This window comes from Zootermopsis nevadensis, unplaced genomic scaffold, assembly GCF_977971745.1.
Source record: "Zootermopsis nevadensis isolate Lab colony 2312 unplaced genomic scaffold, Znev_1.0 Znev_ptg000010l, whole genome shotgun sequence".
NCBI lineage: Eukaryota > Metazoa > Arthropoda > Insecta > Blattodea > Termopsidae > Zootermopsis > Zootermopsis nevadensis.
The window spans coordinates 15,638,571-15,659,684 of NW_028259142.1; the positions used below are offsets into that span (position 1 = coordinate 15,638,571).

General features: G+C 34.6%; 1 protein-coding gene across 2 annotated transcripts; it reads left to right on the plus strand.

Annotated features, from left to right (window-relative positions):
• The first annotated feature begins 61 nt into the window (after positions 1 to 61).
• On the plus strand, positions 62 to 20,658 carry LOC110828996 (F-box/LRR-repeat protein 18). Of its 2 annotated transcripts, none has more exons than XM_022062259.2 (11): positions 62 to 365; positions 2,633 to 2,867; positions 3,278 to 3,472; positions 4,980 to 5,187; positions 6,989 to 7,203; positions 8,827 to 8,962; positions 10,446 to 10,557; positions 11,407 to 11,539; positions 13,196 to 13,320; positions 13,942 to 14,169; positions 20,286 to 20,658. In XM_022062259.2, exons 2-11 carry the CDS (start codon positions 2,679 to 2,681, stop codon positions 20,461 to 20,463), a joined length of 1,719 nt encoding a protein of 572 aa, XP_021917951.1. In that variant the 5' UTR covers positions 62 to 365; positions 2,633 to 2,678; the 3' UTR covers positions 20,464 to 20,658. The 2 variants fall into 2 exon arrangements, with proteins under 2 accessions (XP_021917951.1, XP_021917950.1); XM_022062258.2 differs by having other exon boundaries at positions 62 to 327.
• Positions 20,659 to 21,114: the final 456 nt, after the last annotated feature.

Genomic DNA, 21,114 nt, shown 5'->3' on the forward strand with positions numbered 1-21,114 from the left:
TTACATTACATACCATACTGTTTGCTTGACTATGATGTGTAGGTGGTAGCACAATACTTACATGGTATTTGTTTTCTATGGCGAAAACTATCACACATGGTCATAAAAAGTGGGGTCATGCTTATTGCAGTTTTGACTGTAGTTTTATTGGACGTCATTTGAGAGTAAAAGGAACTTTACTCTACTGCTAATAAAAATGAGTCTTCTGCATTTACCATGTGAACTGTTGATCCATATATTCGAATACACAAGTGGGGGAGATAAAGTGAATCTGAATATAACATGTCGGAGATTTAACGAAATTCTGAAGGACAAAAAAATGACAAGGTAAAGTGTTGTGCGTTAATGGCAGTTTAACGCAGTAGGTGAGATGTTATACAATTTTTTAATACACGACTTGCATTTAGTTCCTAAAGTGGATATTTCGGAAGTCCGTATGCTTTGGTCTAATTACATTTTAATGTAAAATATTTAACAAACACCACATATTACTAGGTAACAATTAGTATAAAATTATTTTTATCAGGTGTAGTAAACAGTGGTCTGAATTCATTGACTTGTTAAGTAGAAAAATTGACCCAGAGTGCTAGTTCCCATCACAGTGCACTATTGTCATTACTTTTAATTAGTAAGATTTGAGGTTTTCACAGCGGTGAGTATGAGGGTTACTGTCTTCTGGGTTGTTGCACCATGTAGTATGGTAGATGTTTACATCTACCATACTACACATACTTTTAATTTATTTTGCAATTTTTGGAACAAATTTTTCATAGAAGTGTATGACATTTAAGCAGTCACTAGTGAGATACAAAACATATTACTTGCAAGTAGATGACACTTAAAACTTCTTGTGCTTGCACACATGTGGGTAACCTTTTAAAGCAGTATTGAGGAATGGACTGCAGATACTGTAATTCATCTCAAAACTGTTGTGTGAAAATGAATTGCAACAGTATTATGAGACATTACTAGCATGTTATTGAGAATATTATCATCAGGTCAGTTTAGTTAGTGTGATGTGCCAACATTTTTATCTTAAATTTAGGTCATATAGTAACTTTTGTAGGGATATAAAAACTCAGGTCTAATAAGCTGAGAAATTCTGTTCTAGAGTAGAGTAGAGTAGAGTATAACTAGGTCAATTTTTACATAGTGTTTTGTAGTGTATGAATAGAAATTATGTACTGTTTTTTTAATCTTATATTTTAATCTGTATTTAATTAAAACAAATTTTGTTAAATATGTATTTCAGCTGAAATTTATTGCAGGTTGAGGAATTATTCCCAATTCAGATTTTATTAAGATTGTGTGTATATATCAATGTTTTGACATTTGGACTGTTGTGTGTTATTTGGAATATGAAAGTACATGTAATGATTGGTACCTGTATACTTAGCATTAGTTGGAGCATGTGTATTCTCTGCTTCATACTGATTTCATGATCACTGTCATGGCAGCATTTATGAAAATACATTAACATGGAAAAGTTATTGTTCTTTGTGTGTAGGTGGAATCTGCATATCAGCTACATATTGTGTATTATGCTTGAACAAAGAATGTGAATTTTGGTGGTGAGAAAATTCTACAGTGTTTATTGATTTTAAGTGACATATTACAGATAAAGGTTAACTTGTCTGAGTGATTAAAGATAATGTTATGGAGACATATGGTGGAGTGAAGGTAATATTCCATGCATTCTGGATCTTAGCACTAGATGGTTGTGTTTGGCCAGCTTCACATTGTGACCACTTTACGCCCAGGGAAAGACCTCTTGGATAGAAGGCTAGGTAGGCCCCAGAATAATTTTGGATGCATTGATGGCGAAGAGAAATGTACTTCTCCTTGTCAGGAATGGAAGTCTGATCATTAAGTTTAAAGCCAGCGACTTTACTGACTTGGCTAACCTGATTTATTTATGAGATGAATGTTCCCACGTTTCAATCTTTGTTTTGGTGTTAAATGAACAAAAATAGATATTTAAATATTATTTATTTTCCAAGTATACTTTCTGTGCCTTTTGTAAAGATGACTGTCATCTGGGGTGTTGCACTGTCCCAGAAGACAGCCATCTTCATAATTGTCACTGTGAGAACTTGAAATCTCACCCTTGACAAATTTGTTGAATAAAATAGTAGTGTTAAATTCTGCCACATGGATTTAATATTTTAGGAATAGATACCATCATGAATCTGTAAGCTTGTCCTTGAATGGTCAGGCATGGGTTGGTAGGTGATAAAGGGAGATTGTGCTACTTTGTGGAAACAAACCAGTCAGTCAGGTATGAGTCTTAATCATTTTTTTTAATTTGAGGATGTTAGTATTAAGAGAAATTAATAGGTTTATTAAAGTTAAAGCAATATAATTGGTTGCTGGTGCCTGGGGACAGGCACAATATTTTCATCTTGGAGAGTATAGGCTTGACCCAGGTCAAGCCAGTTACTGTACTAGCATTAAATTTTTACTGTTCTAAATGAATAGGTCTCTGGAATTTTATGACCCTGGTGAAACTGAAATTTTACAGAAAAGAATAGCTTACATGTTATACACAGATTATTCTGTGAAGAATATTTAATAGGTAATTGGCATAGAACATTAATTTTTTTAAGAAGTTAACATGACTTTTCTCTTGCAGGAAGATAGACTTTGCAGGATGTTATACTGCCAACATCTCTCATATAATGTGTTACCTGAAGCCAAAGATAGTTAATGAAAATATCAAAGAACTTGACCTAACAAGCTGCTATTGGCTGAAGTCTGTAGATATTCAAAAATGTGCATTGAAGCTGCCAAACCTTGAAGCTTTCCATGTAGCAGACACATCTCTAACAACGGGTGATCTCATGAAGGTTTTGTGTTCATGTTGTAAGGTATTTACTGTTATTTCAACTGAACATATATATAAAGCAATGGTTTTCACAGGGGTGGGTTAAACATGGGCCAGAAAGGAATTAAAAATGCTGGACAGAAGTACAATTTAGACTCAACACCCATCTTCCAGATTATACAAATCTAAGTGCTGTTTAGCCTGGTTTCCCTTTGCTGATCTCATGCAGCTGCTTTGTAGTTGAATGAGTCTCCAGTCCCTTTTATGCTTGTAGTGTCAGCAGAGAGTGATTAGGGAAAGGAAAGGACGGTGATGTGGGGTCAGGTGTAATGGTTACCGATCTGTGGCTTGGCTCAATATAATGTCAGCATGCTAGATTAAGTTGTCATGTTATACATTTTTTTATGTTTTAATATTTTCATTAGTTTTAATGTCATATTTCTTTGATTTCAGATAAAGCAACTTTCTTGGTCATGGAATCCTGTATTTCCTGTCAGACGTTCATCACTTCCAAGTATAAGTTCAATTTCATCTCCGAGTTCCTTGGAGTTCCTGTTTTTGTATATAAAAACTGGACTCATCAGTGATCGTGATCGGTCTGAAATTGGCGCCTGGCTTTCAATGTGCATTGATCTCAGGGAATTATGGGTAAGGAATTGCAAGATTTGAAATTCATTGAAAAGTTGATATGGCAGGCTCTTGTGAACATTACAATGAAACTTAAGGTTCCACAAACAGTTAGGAATTTCTTGAACACCTTTACGATTATCAGATTTTCAAGGAGTGAGATCCATTGTGTTAGAATTAGATGACTGGTTGTTGCTGAAAATTTAATAGCTATTTATCTGATCTTTACATTTTCTGATTTGATGTAAAATGGTAGTTACAAGGGGCAGTGAAGCATCTCCAGTAAACTCTTCTATCCAACCCCAGCCTTGGCTTCTTATGGTGCAACCTATTTTAACCCTTAAAGCACAGGTGTAATTGTATGTACTACCTTCCATTATATTGTGTTATGTATGAAAGAAAAGGTGTTTTATTGCTTATTGAAACTTGATGATTTTATAACATAAAATAACAGTAATATATTTGATTTGAATATTTTATATGACAGTTTCATAACTGACGAAGTGGCCGGTTCTAGGCTGAAGCATACTGCTTGCTTCAGAGTACTGAGAAAGATATTTGGATGTTAGTAAGAGGACATGGCTAGAGAGAGTTACATATTAAGAAGCTTTATAGTTTGCGTTCTTTACCAACTACAGGCTGTTTTGTTCAGAGTGCAAGCCTAATACTACACATGAACCCCATTCTGCAAAGAATGGCAAAACCAATGGCTGTATTGAATTCTTGCAAACATACCCCATTGTAACAGCTGATACTCTGCATGAAATCAATATGGCTATAATTTCAGCTGTTTTGTCACTCATGAGGACTTTCATGGGTAAATTCTTTTTTTGTCTTAAAATTCTATTATCATTGAGTGTGCAGTTGTCTTATTTGATGCTTCCTAGTCAGGATACACACTGCTAAATGCTTCACAAACAGTGGTAAATGATTTTTATGTACTGTCATGTTCAAGAATGAACATATGTTTAGCTGGTGAATAAGCCATGTTTGCACCTGCACAGCTTTTGTTAAGCTAGCATGAGCATCATCCTAGCAAACAGGTTGACCTTGACTCAGGTGTTGACAGATACTTACTATATTCTGGTTTAATTTTTATACAATAGCATGTATTTGAAATGGTACACTCTGTATTACTAGGGTGATCAGATCAAGGATGAAATGTGCAGGGAATGTAGTATGTATGATGGAGATAAATGAATACAACAATTTAGTTTGAAGATTGGAAGTGAAGAGACCACCACTTGGGAGACCTAAGAGTGGATGGAAGGTTAAGCTAAAAATGTATCTTCAAAGAAATGGGGTATGAGGGTGTAGACTGCATTCATCTGACACAGTATAGGGACCAGTGACAGGCTTTTGTGAACATGGTAATGAGCCTTTATATTCCATGAAAGGTGGAGAATTTCTTGACCAACTTATCAAGGACAACTGTACAGTGTTAGATATTTTGAATACTTTTGTTGTGGTATAAACAAGTTTTCTCTATAATTTCTTGCAAATATAAGGTGTTTGCTTTCTTTTGCAGATTATTTTGCCTGAACAAGAGAGTGATAGCATTTCTCACAGTTGGTACTCTTACAGTTTGGAATTACAATTTAGATATCTGCATACACTAGTAGTGTCGTCATTCAATTATCCTAGCACAAGAGGTTACCTTACGGGACTCTACTCTGTGATCATGGAAGGCTGCAGATCTTGTCCCAAGAATTGGCAATGCTTCTGGACTTCAGGTGGTAAGCATCTTGATTAGCCGTTTGGTGCCCTGCACCTCTGTACTCCTCATTGTATGTTACAGACAATGGTGCACTGCACTTACACATTCAGTGTCTGTTTTATATTGCTTCCTCTTCTATATTTATAAAGGTATTTCAAATATAATTTGATGTCTTTTAAGATGGAAGTTTTCCCTTTCTCATGTTTTGTTTTGTTCTTCTCTTTTAATTTTGCCTTGTGTTATGACCATCTTCATAAGAAGTACACAAAAAATATTGACAAAAATAGAACTGTGTCAATTTGTATCTTAGCACAGTGTTTCTGATTTGCTTCAAATTTTAAAGTGTTTCTTGTCGTTTTTTAAAATTAAATGTGTGTGTCTTTTTATACAAAGTTCTGTTTGGTATATGAATTATGATTTGACATTGTATTGTGGGTCTTTTTATGTGAATGTTTACATTTCTCATTTTTCTATTTTAAGTGTTGTGGTAGCAGTGGCGGGCTTTTATGAACACGTGATGAACCTTCAGGTTCCATTAACAAGGTAGGCTATTCTTTGATAAGCTGAGTAACAGTCGACTTTTCAGAGAATATCCTGTACCATAGAGTGACGGAATGAGTGAGTGTAGTAATAGCTTGTTTTGTGCCACCATTGTGTTTACATTTATAATACAACAAAGAATGAGTTGTATTGACAGCTGGAATTACATTTTTTATTGCATTTTCGTCTAGTTGAAATTTTAAGTTTCTGCCCTCCTACCCATTTTCTGATAGGTTTTACACCATCAATATCAGTTATGGCATTCTCTAGTGACAGTAAACATTAGAATGATAACATTTATTCTTTTTTGTTTGATTCTGATGACAGTCAATTGAATAAAAATAATATCCAAGGAAATTTTTATTCAATTGACTCTTCACCATCGTCAAGAAGTTTTAGATTTGATATCTGATGACAGTGTTATAGATGATTTGAGCACCAGTGATAATTATGATAATTATGATTGTACTCTTGGTGATGCTGTCGGTTCTGTAGAAATGGATGAAGAATTGGAAAATAAAGATGTATGTCAGTAGCAACCTGGGCTAAGTATTGACAGTATTAGCTTTGACTGGGGAGGTATGGACATTTACATAGGGCAGAGTAAGGTTTTTCAGACAGTGATAATTCACAAATGGTGCCAGAAACATAGTTGACATTGTAGATGTCTTATTATGTTTTTCTAATTCTGACTTTATTCAGAAAATTACTGTTGAAACAGATCACTTTATAGAACAATTTATAAATTCAGAAATGTTTTCACTCAGATATATTGTCAATTAGTACACCCTTGTGACTGTAAACAACATATATATATTCTGACTTGTTTGTTTATAGTAATGGGAATCATAAGCCCACCAATCGATTCTACTTTTCTATAAAAGGAATTTTGTCAGCATCAGGCAATTTTGCAAGTCCAGTAATTAATGACTGGTGTATTACATTTTAATTTTTTAGTAGGGTATTTATCTGGCCAGTAACCCTGAATTTAGTGTTTAATAATTTTTATAATGCCTTTTTTTAAACTAAGATAACATAATTGCCTTTAACTACAAAGTGTATAATTATTTTGGCAGTATTCTCAGAATTTTTTTCATAGTGTTACATTCACAAAAAAAGAAGAAGAAGAAGAAGAAGAAGAAAGGATATGTTGCTTTGGATTTACATTCAGCAAATGTGGTCCTGAATATAAAACTTTGATAGGGTCTATTTCATTATTAAATGATCCATGGATTATTCAGGTCAGCCCAAAATAACTTCATATTTGCTTTCTTGTATAGAATTTCCATCAAGATGGCCATGTATAACAGACGGTTTTAATGATAAAACAGCAACACTCATGCTGTCATGGAAAGATGCAAGAAGTATTCTTGATAACTGTTATGAACTCCAGCATCTCTCCTTAATTACTTCAGATTTGGATGTCACGGAATATTTTTATCAGAAGGACTATGAATCGCTGAAAAAGTTGTGTTGGAAGTCAAGAAGAATTCCAGTAAGCATCTTATACCTTGTAATGCTTTTTGTACAGAAGATACTTAAAACATTAATTGATTAACTTATTTAGAAAGTTTGATTTGCCAGTATGCTGTATTACAAATGGAATTGAGACTCATATCAGAAGCTAAGACATTGTTCAGTTTATTAGCTTGCTGTGAATTTCCCCCACAATTTTGCTGATAAGAAAGCAAAAGAATTTTGAGTTTAAAACAGAGTTGCAACATTGAACTCATTATTCTGAACCTTAAGATGGCAGTATTTTGCTGTCCTGTGTACTGCAGAATTATTATACTCACTAGTACAAACATAATTATATGCTGGGTCTGCAGACAGCACAGCATTACTAAAATGGGGATGAACTACTTATCACAATAAATTCTCATTTTATACAAAGATGGCATGTGCTGCTGCAAGGAGGTAACATCATAATACAGGAAATGAATGTTGCGGTCAGTGTTATACAGAATTTATCAGAGCGTTGGAGGGAATGAGCAACAGAGTGTTTACATGTCACTGCCATAGCAGACAAAATATCGTGTAACAGTAACCCTTTGTAGGTGAAGCTCATCTAAATAATATTTAAGAATTTATTCTATACTTAAATGAAAACATATCACTTCACCATTACAAAGATCTCCTTGTTTAAGGAAATAATCCCTGTTAACAGTGACAATCTTATAACCTGTAAGTACAAAATGCAGAGTTATTGATTGCTAAATTAGGTGGTACATATAGTTACCATTGGGCTTTGAAGGGTTAAATTCATAGCTTTATGTGTTGCCAGCAGTTGTTTCCTGTGCATCTACATAAACCTAAATGAGGTATGTCAAACTCATGGTCAGTGGCAAATAAGATTTTATTAAAAAATGTGAATTGCTGTGTGTTCGAATTTGTACAGAGTGGTCCAGAACTTGTGTCTTATCCACTATTGCTGATCTTTATGTTTTAGGTAACCCTTTGTTTCTGAATGTACTTAAGTATCAGTATGTGTATTAATTTCCTGTGATTCTGGATGCTGGACCATTCTGTATTTGTAATGTAAAATGTACTCTGAGTTATTAAAAGTTGCTTTAAAGTTTGTGATTTATTAATTAAACATGAAAAGATGCCCTAATTATATAAACTAGACTTTTTTTTAGGAGAGTGGCACATTTTATTTGTAAGAAAGTGTTGTGTTTGAGTACTTCATCCAGTATCATTTGCAGATTTAAGCATAAATGTGTATGTGTCATTTATGATCTCCATGGAGTTTTATTTTCTTGCTCCATTAAGAATAGTTGTTCAACTTATACATTCATATGATAAAGATACATATGAATAAAAACTTGGCACTTGAACTGGAAGTAACTTCTGAGTTACTTTCACTTTGATTGGGTCCCATGTTTGGCTTTTGTGAACATGATAGTGTACCTTTGGTTTACATAAAAGGTGGGAGATTGCTTTACTGACTGAGTGACTGTTAGCTTCTATAGAAGACTTTGCTTCATTGATTTGTTTGGTTCAGTGGAACTTGCTTTTATCCCGGGCTTACAGGGCTCCCCACCGCTTCCCAGTTACATTAACTGACATGTTGTATGCCAATATTTCTAACTTTTTAATGTATACTTTATGTGCCTAGGTGGATTGGAATTTATTGTGGAATTCCAGTAGGAACTTGGAGGAGCTGAATATAGCAACTTGTGTCAAGAAAGTAGAGAAAATGCACAGGAAGGACAACCTCCGTAAATTGGCATTGCCTTCATGTATTATTTTAGGTATTTTGTTAATAATTGTTTATGTGTGTGTATATGTATTTTGGGTTCTTAAAAACAGAAGTTTCTTTGGAATCCTGTTTGTTTCATGTCCCATGATTTAGCTACAGACATCAGTGTTTTAGATCAATGGTTGGTGACCTACGGCATGTGAAGCAATTTTAGATGATACTTTAATCCAAATTATATGTTACACTGAAATTCCAAAACCAATTACTGTCAATTCCTATTATTAAAAAGTTTAAATCTTTTAAGTATAGTAGACAAAACTAGTATTCCCTAGTAAGAACTAGAAATTATTGCAATTGTTAGTGAAATCTTATACTAAAATTGGTATTTACAGTATTTATTACTCTTTTTCACCCCTATTTGTTGTACAGTTTTTATTTAACCTAATTTTGCAGACTTTTAAGCAAAATTGTTATGAATCATACCAACAATTTTTATTTATTTTTTGTTTTTGTTAGTGAATAAAAAGTTATACATACCAAACGTTTCTTGAAAGTAAACAGAAATCAATATTATAAAAAGTTGAATGAAAGGAAAACATAAGTTTAATGTAAATTAAAATAAAATATACAGATACCAAATGAAAACTTGAACTGTGGTAGAAGGTTAATTAATTTTTACTTGTTTTTACATGAGATATTAGCATTAAACTGAATTACAAGGGATTATCTTCTTGCCCAAGAACAAATATGTGGCAATGAAATCTAATATATATCTTTCACCTGAACCCACAGTTGAGATGCCACAAATTTTTTTGTCCACATTAATTATGATGATAAAATTTTGTTTGCAAATATCAAATTGAGATCTTCAATACAGGTTTGTTAAGATGCTTTTAGTAGTTTTGATTCCATTTATCAAGATTGAGGGAGACTGACAAATTATTGTAGTAAAATGTTTGTGATATTACTATGCTGTGTGGAAAAGTTATGTTGTTGAAGTATTTTTATAAATAAAACACCAATTAAATCCAGTATTGACATCAAATCAAGTCAAAAATGCTGTTTTTTTATAAAAATCTGTACCACTTTATAAGTATATATATTATTTGATATTGCAGAGTATAAATTTAGGAAACCATTTTTGGCACACATGAAATATTACACTTCTAAAATTTAACAAGAAAAAGATTGTCAATCTCTGTTATAGACATCAACTGAAACTTTGTCTTTCAGCCTTTTGTGTCCTCCCCATCTTCATTCTTTTTAACTCTAAAGTAACACCAGTATTGTGGCCATTTGAATTTGTAGTATGTACAACAGTAGTGGATTTCATTGTTTGGTAATGGCTTATTGACATGTCATTTAGTAGTATGAATAGTATTAAATGTTACTTTTTCCCCTTTGGAGCACTGAAATGCACAGCACCATGCCTTTAATATTTGTTTTCATTGCAATGTACCTTTTAAGTTAATTTTGAAAACAATTTTTTTTATTTTGTGGTATGGATTAATGTTTTGTTTCCATAATTGTTGTAGATGGATGCTCACAGAGCAACCAGCAGACATCAAGATCGAACAGTGCAATGGAAGTAATTATTGAGACATGCCCTGACATTGAGGAATTCGAGTTATTGCCGTGTCTTCATTGGTAACCATCATACTTGTTTAAAACATGTTTCTTTTGTTAGTGACACATAAGCCTTCTAGTATGCAGTATCAAGTGTTAAGTACTCTAGTTCATATTCAAAGCTGCTCAGTTCCTATTTTGACCTGGGACTGTGACAGTTCTAAGGTTTCTGTGATTTCCTCATTTCAGCCCTGTAATTTGTAGAATATTACTTACTTCCTTCTCTGTCATTTCAAACAACTGTCATTTTTCAGTTGATGCTACTCTTTTGTGGCTTCTGTAATTGCACAGCATTGCAAAGTATACAAAGACTACTGAATAAGACATGTATTCCAGGTTTTTGTAGTGTTTTCAGGAGACAGTTTTTTTAATGAAAGTACTTCTAAAGATCAAAAACAAATATATTAATGTGGGTTTATCCCACTAGGTAACTACACAAGCGTGCAGGATAAGTGATAAAACTTCAGTAGTGAGAAAATGTATAGAATATGCAACACCATACTTGCAATTACTGGTATGCTTCAATGCTGTCAGAATTGATCTCATCATTGTTAGTGCCCCAAACTACAGTGCTGTTACTTTTGAAGTGCTAACATTTTTTTGTTTTGTATGTACTAGGAAACCTGGAAACCTTTGTTCAGTACTTGTTTGCCATCTTACACATTTTTTTTTTTCATTTAAATATTTAATGCATCCACATTCAGCTTTGGTTGAAGCTCAGGATTCCATTTTATTTTGTGATTCTTAATATATTTATGCATGAAATGGTATAACCAAAATTCCACCTTATGAAATATGAAGAACACCACAGCTGGTTTTGCAGTTTCCAATTCTTGTCTGAATGTGATTGTTATGTAACTGTGTTTTCAGCTCATCTCACGTTTGTCAGCAGCCTCGCGTATGGCAGGAATCATCATTTGTGTTATTTGCAAAATGGCAGAACCTCCGTCGGTTCAAATTGGAGAAACTGGATTTCATTCGGTCAGGAAGTTTCTTTACACAGGTGAACGTTTTAGATACACTCACATACAGCAAACCCTTGATTTAATGGACTAATAGGGGGGAAGGGGTATCTGGTAATGTCAGTTGTCTATTAAATTACACAGTTGTTTTTATAATGCATTCTTAGACCATAATTTCCATTAGGAACACCAGATTTGAAATATAAACAGTATGATGATAGAGTTTACATATATATAAACAGTACATTGTAAAGAGATAAATAAGTGCAGAAAATTCAGTGTGAATTGGTGGACACTTTTGATGTAAATGGACAAAGTTCATTAAACTGAAAATATTCACTAATGCCTTTTGTCCAGAAAAAAATTGGTAAAACCAGACAGTGTCTATTGAATCCGAAATCCGTTAAATCAGGGGTTTGCTTGTTTCTATAACAATTCATTACAGTTATTCAGTTTATTAGAATGTGAGCTTGCCTTTAAATTATTTCACAAGGAGTTTATAAATTACTGGGTCAATAAAATATTAGATATTCCATTGTTATGGAATATCTAATATTTTATTGCTCCATCATTAGCTGAAATGAACTGTCGGAGCAATGTACTAGCATATGAGAAATAACCAACTGAAGAGACATCCTTGATTCAGATGGTTACAGTGTTTGTTGAATAAGATGTGCAGCCTGTAACCATCCAGCCAGGCAGTCATACAGAATGATATTCTTGATGTCTTTAGCATTATCTGAACTGATAAGTTACTTCTTTTTACATATTCCTGTCTACAATTTAAAATCCATACTTTGTAAGCAAAGCAAAAATCCTGCTTTTTATTTGCTATGTATCTGCAGAACCTAACCACATTATACCCAATTTGCTGTGTATGCGTACATATATGGGAATAAATGTGTTGGCTTGACAGACATGAATTAAAGCTGAACCAGTGCAGGAAGTTCTGAGTGCCATGATTGGAATAACTTGACATCAGTCATACAGAACAGTTGGCATATTTTTCTTCACAATGGTAAATAATGTAATGACGAGCTGTCAGCTTTACATAGACGTATTACATAAGCCGTCATATTCAAGTCACATTTTTGTTCCATTGCCATAATTGGCAAACACTTCTCAACATTTGAAGCAAAATAAATAAATAAATTATAATATAACTTCCATTCATTAGCCAAGTGTCACATAGTGAAACAAGCAAATATTTTCAGACATGTTTGTCATGATGTGCATTAAAAGGTGGAGTGTCAGCAAGTTGTATTGTTGGTGTATACCTGCTCTGTTTTGACTTTCATTATCTTGGGTTCAGACACCAGCCTGTGCTTATCATTTAAACAAGTTATCATCAGATGAGGTTTGTTTTCTCTTTCTTTGGCATGACAACACTATAATCTAGAACTGCCTTCAGTCCCAGTTTGTCATTGTTATGTTGCTGTGCAGACTACAGACACAAAAATATTGCTATAATGAGTTTGTTTATGGTTAAGTCAAGGAGAAATATGACTAATTGACAGCGTATGAATCATCTGAGAGAAACACCATAGGCAAGAAACAAAAAAATTGGCTTTTGGGTTGCTGCGTGGGTTGTCACAAAATGGATTTTTCTTATTAGCTAAAATTTTGAGGAATTAAGCTGCTCACATATTTGATGTGCATACATACGTGTATCTTCATTTTTTGAACATTTATTTCAGATTTTTAAGTCATGTGAGAAACTGGAAAGTATTTCACTGAAGAATCTGGGTCTCTCTGGACATTGTAACTACTTATATGAACTCTGCAGAGCTCTGAAATTTTGCAAGAATTTAAGAGATTTTAGGTAAGTGCATTATCTATAAAAATATTTTTAACTCTTAATAAAAGAATCAGTATTTATTTGTGTATGTAGGAGGGCGCGAGCCCGCCTCGAGCTGCCGCCGGTGTAGATCTTGGTGGTAGTAGCAATCAGCAATACCAAAACTTTTCCTCATTGACATACAAGGTAAGCATGCATAAATATGTCTTCCCACGTCATTCAGTTCTTGAGTCCCCTTACCATTGCAAACTTGTGATGTAGGAGTGACACTAGTACCACTTAATGTAGGCTTCTGAAATGTGTGACAGTAGATCTTTGAAAAAATGTCCAACTTTGTTCATGTAAGTGTTCATACATTCTAAAGTAGGATTTTGTGGCCACCGAAGATCTACTTAACAGTCTCGACAGTGTTAACTAATGAACCATTGGAATTTAGTATGTGAAATTCATGGCAGTAGATCGTGAAGATAACTACAAATTGTGTATAGAACATTGTTTACATGTTACCAATTACAACCATGGTGGCAGTGCGTAAGTTTGAAGTTATGTCTGACAAATATAATATATTATAATTCAAATCTGTAGCAGTAGAAATGATGCACAAAAATTGATATATTGCTCATATAACTTCTTGTTTATTTATAGAATTGAGCAGGCCGCTATTTCATCAGCAGATAGACTGTTCAGGGCATTACAAACTTGTCCTCTGATACAAAGAGTTTGTGTAATTAGCATCAACAGGAGTAACCTATCATCAGAATCATTGTTGGCAGAGTTTGTGTCAGGTGCACCAAAACTTGTCTTCCTGTATGTATTCCTGGATACATTGACTGAGGCAGAATGCAGGCGAATTAAAAATGAAATCTTTGGAAGGTATGTAAATGGGAATTATACATAGTGTTTTGGAGCAACTTTGGTTTTGGGTTATGTGACTCAGATGACCATTACTGTGTATGGTTCATACTCCATAATTGCCATAAGAATTGTGTTTTGTCCACGTTGCCTTGCATTATACCAGCAACATGATACGTTATTTGGCCCCACATTTAAATATGAAGCAGAATCCTTGACAGACTAAAAGCCACTCTGCTGGTCTAGAGTTTCCCTGCCTTTCATGAAACCCAAAGTTATATTACTTTGTATACAAGAGCCTGCCAATTTTGAGGTTCCATGTAACATTTCATAATGTAATATTTTTTTATAGTGAGAGGTTTTTTCCTTATGCCCAGTCACTAGCTGGTGGACCACTGTCTGCAACTGCTTATTCAATGTATTTGCAGCTACCCTCCATATGGGTAGGCAGTCTGCTCGATCTGCGTCATGAGGACATGCCATACTGTGTGACAAGGGACCCACGTAACATGGCCCCACAGTAAAAGATCTTCTCAGCTTTTGTTTAATGTTCTTGCTCATAGAAATGTAACTCTTCTAACCTTCTTTACTCCCTCTCCTCACATTCTTTCCGACATTGTGCCTCAGGTTTTATCTGCATTACTTTTTGCAGAACATTTCTCATCAGAATAAAATTTCCTTTCTTTATTTACTTTTTTACTGAGACACTGTTCAAGATGAACTCAATTTAATCTCTCTGACTTTTTCTATACAAATACACTACTAATGTGTTCTGTTTCTAATATTTTGACGTGAAAACGTATCTAAAATCGATGCCGTGTGTGGGGAGGCAATTGCGCCCAAATGAGCGACAGTTTCTGTCGAAGTAATTTCAAACTTCAATAACTCGGCTAAAAATAGACATAGCGCCGCCATCTTAGTCTCGTTTTAAAGAGGAAGGTTGAAAGTTTGTGCCAGTACCGCTCCGACATTCGTGGCGGCCGGACGTCGCGAACTGCGCACGCGCAAAGCGAACCCACGTTTTTCGACTTTCCGGGTTCGACACGTGTCCATAAACGGGATCATATCTCAGAGACTAATTATCCGATCCGAGTGAACCAAGTGTTGTTTTGAAGAGGAGTGTATATGTTACAACTCATCCTGGCCACCAAGTGTGTATCTCAAAAACTCAAGAAGATATGAGGCTGTGAATTTGAAAAAGTTTGAAAATTTCCCGATTTTCTTAAAATGTCGCGATATATGAGGGCAAAGTAAAACCAGAATTACAAAAATCGGGCACGAATGCGTAGAGCACAAAATTCCAAAGAGAATGACACCGAAAACGCCGGACCCGGACCCAAAACCAACGCGCATTACTGCCGCGGATATAGGCAACGTAAGCGCGCTCGGACAACTCAGGCGGCATCTGACGAGCCTGGGTCAAGTATGGATGTGTACCAATTAAGAAATAATCATCTTACTATTTTTACTATAAAAATTTGTGATTAGTCGTTGTCTTCAACCAATTTGTCATCAAAAAATGACGTCATCAACAATGCCAACAGATATTTGTTTACTCGGCATTGTTGTGGAACACAACAATGCCGTGTAAACAAATATCTGTTGGCATTGTTGAAGTTGACACAACAATGCCGAGTAAACAAATAACGCTTCACAACAAAAGAAATCAAAGAATATCAAGCCAGTCGCATGATCACTGCTCCAGAAGCAGCACATCACATTCTTGAATATTTACTGACAGTTGGCCTAAAACATCAGAAAAGTGAAAGAAGACGTTATCAAGTATTTGAAGTACCAACTCCAACAAGGTAAACTGATACTCATTCGATATATTACGATTACGAAAACTATTATGAAAACTGACTTTATGATCGATTTTAAGACGAAGATTTGCAGGGGTGGGGCTGGACGTAAAAAAAGTTGACTGAACCATAACTGTTGACCTCTGAACAGCGAAGTAAAGAACTAAAACATCAGACCTATGTAACAAATAAAGAAAAGCGAAGGAAGACTTACATTGATAAACGTAGAAAAACGTATTCAATAAGAACAGAAGGGAAAAAAGCAGACGAAGATTTGTAAGGGTGGGGTTGGACGTAGAAAGTTGAGTGACCAAGAACAATTGGCCTCTGAACAGAGACGTAAAGAACTAAAACATCAGACATATTTAAGAAATAAAGAAAAGCGAAAGAAGACTTACATTGATAAACGAGACCATATTAACGACACACGTAGAAAAACAGACGAAGATTTGCAAGGGTGGGGTTGCAAGTAGATAGTTGACTGACCAAGAACAGTTGGCCTCTGAACAGAGACGTAAAGAACTAAAACATCAGACATATTTAACAAATAAAGAAAAGCGAAGGAAGACACATTGATAAACGTAGAAAAACGTATTCAATAAGAACAGAAGGGAAAAAAAGCAGACGAAGATTTGTAAGGGTGGGGTTGGACGTAGAAAGTTGAGTGACCAAGAACAATTGGCCTCTGAATAACGACGTAAAAACTCATACATCAGACATATTTAACAAATAAAGAAAAGCGAAGGGAGACTTACATTGATAAACGTAGAAAAACGTATTAAACAAGAACGGAAGAGCAAAATAAAACAGACGAAGATTTGCTAGGGTGTTGTTGGACGTAGAAAGTTGACTAACCAAGAACAGTTGTCCTCTGAACAGCGACGTAAAGAATTAAAACATCAGACCTATTTAACAAATAAGGATAAGCGAAAGAAGACTTACTTTGATAAACGCAGAAAAACTTATTCAACAAGAACAGAAGATCAGAATAAAACAAACAAAGACTTGAAAGGGTGGGATTGGACGTAGAAAGTTGTCTGACCAAAAACAGTTGGCCTCTGAACAGCGACGTAAAGAACTAAAACATCAGACATACTTAACAAATGAAGAAAAGCGAAAAACTTATTGAACAAGAGCAGAAGAAAACAAACGAAGACTTGCAAGGGTGGGGTTGGACGTAAAAAGTTGTCTGACCAAAAACAGTTGGCCTCTGAATATCGATGTAAAGAACTAAGACATCAGATCTATTTAACAAATAAGGATAAGCGAAAGAAGACTAACATTGTTAAACGAGACCATATTAGCAACACACGTAGAAAAACAGACGAAGATTTGCAAGGGTGGGGTTGGAAGTAGATAGTTGACTAACCAAGAACAGTTGTCCTCTGAAAAGCGACGTAAAGAACTAATCCATCAGACCTATTTAACAAATAAAGAAAAACGAAGGGAGACTTACATTGATAAACATAGAAAAACGTATACAACAAGAACAGAAGAGAAAAAAGAGAAAAAAACAGACGAAGATTAGCAATGGTGTTGCTGGACGTAGAAAGTTGACTGATCAAGAACAGATGGCCTCTGAATAGCGACGTAAAGAACTAAAACATCAGAACTATTCAACAAAAAACAGAAGAGAAAAAAAAAGATTTGCAAGGGTGGGTTGGACGTAGATAGTTGACTAACCAAGAACTGTTGGCCTCTGATCAGCGACGTAAAGAAGTAAAATATCAGAATACAGGAAGCGCTCCGAAAGGATTAGCCATCGTTGTCGTCAAAAAATGACGTCATCAACAATATAACCTTATATATGTTTATACACGGGGGTTAGTTTAGCGTCTTACTCAAGATTTTAAAACGCAACCAACCCCCTTCGGGGGGTTGGTCAATTGTTTAAACCCCCCATTCGGGGAGGTTAGTTTAGTTTCTTACTCAGGGGTTAAAACATTTGAATAAGACACTAAACTAACTCCCCTTCGGGACTAACCAAGGTTGGTTGCGTTTTACAAACTTGACCAAAGGAGCGCCCTGCTCTAGTTTATAAAAATGATTATATTTACAATCTACCTAAGTTAAACTATTAATTATTAACTAATATTTTCGTTAAGAAAAAATAATATAAAAGAACATTTATGAATTTTTTCTTCATATGTAATAGAAAGGTATAGTTCGATAGATGAAATTTTGAACTCTGTTATAATGACATCAAGCTGCTCATCATAAGCCAATTGATACAATACAGTGAATACGCAGAGACATTCGAACTAGAATATAATAGTGACATACCACTCGTATTGATGGGCGATTTTAACACTAGTGACAACAATTTAGAACTCTTACGTGCATACCTTCAGAAATTCTTTGAACTTGAACTAGTGAATGATTTGGACAAACCAACCACGCAAGGGAAAACTTGTATAGATTTGACATTTGCAAGAGGTATTCAAATAATTTCAAAGCCATATGTATCCTACTTCTCATACCACTACCCTGTATTCAATAAATGTAAGTTGCAAATTAATTAAACGATTCAAAACAAAAATTTTGTTTAATTTCAATATACTATACACGATTGACGTTTTCACGAAAATAACTGCCGCAGTGTCCGACACTGCCTATCAATTTTTTTCTCTTCACTGAAGAGAAGTGCTCTTGCCCCTTTTTGGTTTGGTCAGTCTGTAAACCGGTAAACTTGGATAGCTCAGTCAGTAGCAGGACTGGTTATATGAACAACTAGGGTCCAGTCAGAGAATATGAGATTTCAGGTTCTCATGAAGATTGCTGTTTTATGGGTTGTTGCATTATGTAATCTGGTTGAAGATTACCATCCAACCAGAACCTCTGAAACATTGGTAAACTTCTACCAGACTACATAATGCAACAACCCATAAGACAGCAATTATCAGTGGTAGAATATTTCTCTTTCCCACCACATCCAGACCAGATTTGGGGCCCATGTATCCTTCTTTTCAATTTGTAATGGAGTAAAGCAACTGGAGAGTGAGGCTGGCTGCTCATTTCTATATAGCACTGGGGCTAATAATGTATTAATCTTTACCTCACTTTTTGTACACATTTGTGGTAAGGTGCTTGGGCACAGAGACAACATTATTTTACCAGTTTCTTGCTGACTAAACTAACTAACTAGATGGCTGAAAGTTCATTACTGGATTAATCAAAGCCCTCCATCTGTCCCTGTCCTGGGCCAGCAAAATCCAATTGCCACCAGTCTCTTGCAGCGTTTTTATTAATTGTCTAGAACTGTCTTCACTTTATAATTTATTTAGTATATACAGAGGAAGACAAGTAGATAATCAGATGTTTGACAACTTTATTGTAAAATTCTTCTCTTGATGTGTGGTATGGGGTTAATCAGTTCCTACATTAAAAGTTATTGTAACAGACAAATGTATGAATAGGACTATTTTATAAACCTTCTTTCTGTATAGATTAACAAAATTAGGCTAAAATTTGTTGGAGTGTTTAGTGTGAACTCATGCATTCTCCATTTGTTGTGCAGTTGTACATATTTTGATGAAGAGTACATAGTTGTCTGCATACTGTGCTGATATAAATTTTTTTACTATAACTCAGACTGTCAGATGCAATGTTTTGTTATATTTGCCAGACTTCTTTTATTTACAGTATTTTTTACATCACAAGTATTTACTGTTGTGTTTTCTAACCTAAGATTTTAATTTTACTTCACTTCCACATTTTGTGAGTCTCATTATAATTAAATAATAGCTTAATTTAAAGATATTCTTCTTTGCTTAGTGTCACTCATTATCTAAAGTATAAAGAAGATATGATAGTATTTATCAAGGAGGGTTGCTTACAAACACAACATAGGGGAATTTGGAAGAAGTAACAGGAGGGAAATAAAACCAAATCAATGTTCATGGCACTAATTAAAATAATGTTTGACTTTATTTTCATGTGAACAAATATTTTAATATGTTTTTGAAGACGTACAACAATGTATTTTAATTATAATATTGGGTAAAAAGACATGATGTCAAAATATTGTAGGTGAAACATATCATGAAAATAAAACAAAATATTCTGTTTAGCAGATTAAATTATGGTATGTACTAGAAATACAGTGTTATGGTGAATGTAAAACATAACATTAATAAAAATATTTTGATATAAATGCCTGAGAAAATTGTCACAAAACTTGTGTATAGGGATATAACATTATCCAGTAAGTACGTTATTTTGACTTTAATCCAGTGTTATTTCACAGCCATCAAGCCATTCACTTAATGAGCTTCTGTTTTATTTTGCCTACTGTGTCTTTCAGATTATGGCATTACCATGTCCTTTCTCTTTCAGGATTACGAAGAACGTGAATCCTGCCTTACATGTGACAGTACTAGGTGAGACGTCGCCACATGGAATACATCACGATATTACAAAGGTTCCAGGAATCCACTACTTTCAGATGGTGAAAGATGTGTCACGCATTGGTACACAAGTTGGTAATGGAAATTGGTACCTATCCAGTGACTAGAAAACAGGTGTCTGATGCTGTTGCATTTCATTGTCTAATTAAAGTGAATATGGTTGTGTCCCACACATGAAGCACGTACTAATGTGGATTTGAGTCTTGTATAGAAATGTATCTTGTAAGAATGATATTCTGTGGTGTCTCAACTGAGAAATACATGTATGCAGTTTTGCATCCAGAATAAAATTTTAAGAATTATGGCCATTGTAATGAAAACTCAAACCTGCTAACCCAGTAAGGATTTACCAGCATACCTTTACCTTCTTTCCAACTTTTTTCATAGTAAAAACTTTATGAACATAGGAAATATGAGACTTCCAGTGTGGTTGGAGTGTTCATTATTATGTGGTACCCCTCAGCTAACCATCACACCATTGGGAGGACTAATATCTCTCTTTGGGGGCTACCACTATGGCCCTGACAGGTGAGTAGAGACCAGAAAGTTAAGATGGACATGACTGGAGATATTACAAAGAGATTTAGACATGAATAACATTTCCTAAACAGTATCAATTTTTAAGGAACTCTCATGTTTCTTGGATGCCTTAAACTGATTGATGAAAGTTATGTGAAAATTATAATACACATTTTCATTTGTATCCCAAAGATGGATCAAGTTTGTCAGAGACATTGAGTACTCATTATATGATGGTT